The 5,030-nt window shown below is 39.6% G+C and overlaps 1 protein-coding gene across 1 annotated transcript; it reads right to left on the bottom strand.

The window, feature by feature from the left end:
* Positions 1-1,240: 1,240 nt before the first annotated feature.
* Positions 1,241-1,447, bottom strand: LOC131158802 (uncharacterized). Its single transcript, XM_058113679.1, has one exon. It carries the CDS (start codon positions 1,445-1,447, stop codon positions 1,241-1,243), a length of 207 nt encoding a protein of 68 aa, XP_057969662.1.
* Between the last annotated feature and the right edge of the window lie 3,583 nt (positions 1,448-5,030).

The following is a 5,030-nucleotide window of genomic DNA, read 5'->3' as shown; positions in this document are numbered from 1 at the left end:
GGTTCACAATGTGGAGAATCAAATATGATCTTACCCCTAGGGTCTATATCATTGATTGAAATAATGGAGGAAATTCTTGATTATAAATTTGCTAATGGAGTGAAGTATCCGAAAGGCTATAATTTACCCTTTTTTTTTCCTGTTGTGCTTCTAGAGTTAGTATGGTTAGCTAGGAACAAAGTAATGTTTAGCAAAAAAGTGATATATCACGATTATTTACAAAAAGAAGTTTATTGAAACATTGCACCTAAAGTTAGATATATAAGAGTCTAGAGGTGTGCGAGAGAGAGGTTTGGCTCCCCTTCATTCCTAGTTGTTCGAAAGCTAAAAATTTTAAAGGGCATTATAAAGGACTGAAAAGTAGAACATGCAAAAAATTTTATCTTCGAGTTATGTAGAGACCAAAGGAAATTATAGAAGAATGAGGGATTCCATTCTAGCATCCATTGTCTGGGAGACTTAGAAGGCTAAAAACGAGAAAATCTTTCAAGATAATGATTACTCAGCTCACTAGGTGATAAGGAAGGTAATTAGCAATATATTTCATTGGAGTCATGCTTGCCCATCATTTAAATCTTTAGCTAGGAATGATATCTTAAATTTGATTTCCTTTGTCGACTATTAATGTAACTAATCATATGTTATGCTTACGGTATCTTTTGGCTTGTAAGAGCTACTTGCTCAAGGTCTTTTAATGAAATTCTGAATTACCTCTTAAAAAAAATATTCTCAAAGTAAACTTCATTGTAGCCTTTAGGAAGGAAAAGTCTCTTAATTTTTTTGTTACTATAGAAAAGGATGAGAAAGGAGTTCTCTTGGGAGGCTCGGAAAATGTTTTCACAGTATTTGAACTAGCTTAAGGACAAGCCCACGCTGCTTTGTTTGCCTAAAAAAATTTCTTCAATTGCTAGAAGGAGATCTGATTCTAGAAGGGAATACAAAAATCATCATCGATGATATATATCAACCCCATATATTGCAAAATTGAAGATACGAGAGTCTCATCCTTCAAATCAAGAACAACTTGTATTTTAAAAAGGGTTTTTATTTTATTTTATTTTTGTATATTTAAAAGAGAAGGCGTTTCATTTATTCAAAATCAGTTTGTCGCAATTACGAAAAACACTATTACAAATTCCTAATTGTGGGGCTAACATAGTTTAAAAACACACACACACACACACTACAAAGGGTTAGGCCGGTAGCCATCTCATATCATCATTATAGAAGTTTTGGTTGTTTATGCCAAGCCTCCACTTGTAGTTGTCCTGATTATTTGAAATAGAGATGAACCAATGACAAAAAATACAAAAAATCCAAGAAGAATAGGCCCCACAGGGTAGTCTTTTCCCTTCTTAGTAGTTGTTTTAGGCACATCTCCTCTCTTGGTAATGTTCTTCTCAAACTTCTCCACCTTCCCATTTGAAAAACGCCTTGATGTTATCATAGTTGCGAGGAGATCGGGTAGCCAACGACGATTCGAGTAGAATACTGATGTTTTAAAATGGGGCTTGTTATTCACTTTATCCATAGAGAAGCGAATGCAACAACTCACTATGTAGCTGCATGGGCGGTGTGCGTCCAGTCCCACATTGCCCCTGTAGGTAGTCCCAAGCCAGTATAAGATCCTCTTAACTCTCTCTCCTTATTACCTGGGTTTTGAGGATGAGCTCTCTAATTTGGTATTAGAGTTGGGCCTTGGGCTACTTTGCTTTTTTGTGGGTTGGAATCCTCCACGCCTCATTTCCCCCATGGACTCTCCTCACTTTATTCCCCCCCATGGGCTTAAGAGGGAGTGTTGGTATGCGTCCAGTCCCACATTGCCTCTGTGGGCAGTCTCAAATTAACCAATATAAGATCTTCTTAACTCTCTGTCCTTGATACCTAGGTTTTGAGGATGAACTCTCTAACTGGCGGCATCGAAAAATATTCTAAAGGAGTGTTGACTTCGTTCTCCTCATCCATAACCTAGGCTTAATCAAGTTCTTTGCAAACTAAAGCTCATATTAGGTCAGAGTGTTCTGATGTTTTTGTTGTACCTCTTTTGTAGTGACTCGAAGAATAATAGCATTTTAGTAATAATAAGAGGGAAAAAAATAGAACCAGAAACAGAAGGAGGCCGTAGACTTCGTCGACGACATTACATTTTGGAGATAATATTAAATAATCAAAATTTCAAAAAATTAGCAAGCTTCGTCGATGAATACAGGGTTTCGTCGATGAAGGCCTCAAGGATTTCATTAACGAACACAGGACTTCGTCGACGAGAAAATACCGAGAGATGGTTCGGGCTTCTCTGAATTTCGTCGACGAATACAGGGCTTCATCGACGAATTTACTGAAGGATTCGTCGACGAAGTGACGTGTCTCGTCGACGAATCTGGCAGTATAAATAGAGGTAACTCGGGATTTTTTGTCATTTTTCACCGAGCTCTCTCCCTCTCTCTCTTCTCTCTCTCTCTCTCTACGTCTCCCTCTCCCTTCTCTCTTCGATTTCTGCCCCACCAGTCTCCGAATCGATGATCTGAAGCTACCACGATGCTCCTAGTGGAGTTCTCTACAAATCTACCAGAGCAGACCGTCGGGAAAATAGAGTTGGATTTCATCCCAAATTTAGGGTAAGGCCTTTTAGTCCCTTTTTAGCCTTATGGTAGTTATAGGAAATGATATAGACGGAAAAATATTGATATTTTGTTTTGGCACATGTTGGTTTCAGGATATTTTGTAGGAGGCCCTGCGGGTGTTAGGCTTGTATTCCCTAGGGGCTTTTCAAAGTTAAGGTAAGGAAAATATACTATGCTAGGTATTTTTAGAAACATTATACAATTTATTTAATTATGAAAATTATGTATTTAGTATGGTGTGGCTTGTGAATATGAATATGGAACGTGGATAGGTTTTTACGAATTTAGTTTCATGATTTTGTGAATTTCAGTATTATGTTTATGTGAATTCCAGTACCATGATTTTATGAAATTTAGTATTATGATTATACAGATCTCAGTACCATGATTACATGAATATCAGTAATATGATTATTCAGTTCTCAGTATTACGATAAATGATTTACAGTACAGTTTATGCAGCATCATGGTTATTACGATTACTTCAGAATCATGGTAAATCAGTTAGATATGTATAGAAATATATTATATGATATCAGACCCTGTTGGCTGTGTTCATGGACTTGATGAACAGAGTATTTCACCAGTATCTAGATCAGTTTGTAGTAGTTTTCATTGATGATATACTGGTATACTCGAGGAGTTTTGAGGAGCACGAGGTGCATTTGAGACAGGTGTTGCAGACTCTCAGGGAGGAGCAGCTTTATGCTAAGTTTAGCAAGTGTGAGTTTTGGCTCAAGAAGGTAGCATTTTTAGGCCATGTGATCTCAGGGGATGGCATTTCAGTGGATCCCAGCAAGATTGACGCAGTAGTAAATTGGGCTAGGCCGAGAAATGTGCAGGAAGTCAGGAGTTTCTTAGGATTGGCAGGTTATTACCGTCGTTTTGTGGAGGGGTTTTCAGCCTTGTCAGGTCCTCTCCACGGTTGACTCAAAAAAATGCCAGATTTGTATGGGATGAGGAATGTGAGCAGAGCTTCTAGGAATTAAAGCAGTGGCTTGTCACTGCACCAGTTCTTACGATTCCATCGGGTGGCGATGGTTATGTTATTTACAGTGATGCGTCCTTGAAAGGGCTCGGTTGTGTGCTAATGTAACATGGTAGGATAGTGGCATATGCATCCAGGCAGTTGAAAGAATATGAGAAGAACTACCCTACCCACGATCTGGAGTTGGCTGCAGTTGTACATGCACTGAAGATCTGGAGGCATTACCTTTATGGTGAGAGGTGTGAGATATTTTCCGATCATAAAAGCCTAAAATATATCTTTACACAGAAAGAATTGAATATGCGGAAGAGGAGGTGGTTGGAACTCATTAAGGATTATGACTGCACCATCAGTTACCACCCAGGTAAAGCAAATGTGGTAGCCGATGCGTTGAGCCGTAAGTCAGGAGATACAGCACAGTTAGCAGCAGTAGTTCAGTGTCCGATTTAGATGAACTTAGAAAGGAGGATGATCCTTAAGCTCTTATTGCCAGTTTAGTTGTACAGCTCACATTGTATGAGAAGATTAAAGCTGCTCAGAGAGATGATCTAGAGTTGGTGGAGGTGATAGCTAGAGTGCAGGATGGTCAGGGGGAAGAGTTCAGTATTTCTGATGATGGGGCTTTGAGATTTCGCACCAGATTGTGTGTGCCTACAGATGATAGCATTAGAAGGACGATTCTAGAGGAGGCACACAGATCTCTATACACTGTTCATCCTGGCGGTACGAAAATGTATAGGGATTTGCGAGATTCTTTTTGGTGGAGTGGCATGAAGAGGGAGATAGCAGAGTTTGTGCAACAGTGTTTGATGTGCCAGCAGGTTAAGGCTGAGCACCAGAGGTCGGTTGGTCAATTGCAGCAACTTTTCATTCCCGAGTGGAAGTGGGATCACGTATCCGTGGATTTTGTTACTGGACTGCTGCCAGCGCTGCATGGTTAGAATGTCATATGGGTGATAGTTGATAGATTGACGAAGACAGAGCATTTTCTACCTATTAAGGTCAGCTACCCTATGAACAAGTTAGCAGAGATTTACATACAGGAGATTATTCGATCCCATGGAGTGCCGGTATCCATAGTCTTAGACCGTGATCCACGTTTTACGTCACGGTTCTGGAGGAGTTTACAGGAGGCACTAGGGACCTAGCTGGCATTCAGTACAGCTTTCCACCCTCATACCGATGGTTAGACCGAGAGAACCATCTAAGTATTGGAAGATATGCTTTATGCTTGTGTGCTAGACTTTTAAGGTAGCTGGATTCAGTTTTTTCCGTTAGTTGAATTTTCTTATAATAATAGTTATCAGGCTAGCATTGACATGGCACCCTATGAAGCATTATATGGTAGGAGATGTAGATCTCCTTTTTTTTGGGATGAAATAGGCGAAAGGCGAGTTTTGGGCCCAGAGATAATTCAG

Source organism: Malania oleifera, chromosome 6 (genome assembly GCF_029873635.1).
Source record: "Malania oleifera isolate guangnan ecotype guangnan chromosome 6, ASM2987363v1, whole genome shotgun sequence".
Lineage (NCBI taxonomy): Eukaryota > Viridiplantae > Streptophyta > Magnoliopsida > Santalales > Ximeniaceae > Malania > Malania oleifera.
Note: the sequence above shows the minus strand (reverse complement) of the source record. Positions and strands in the feature narration are given on the sequence as shown.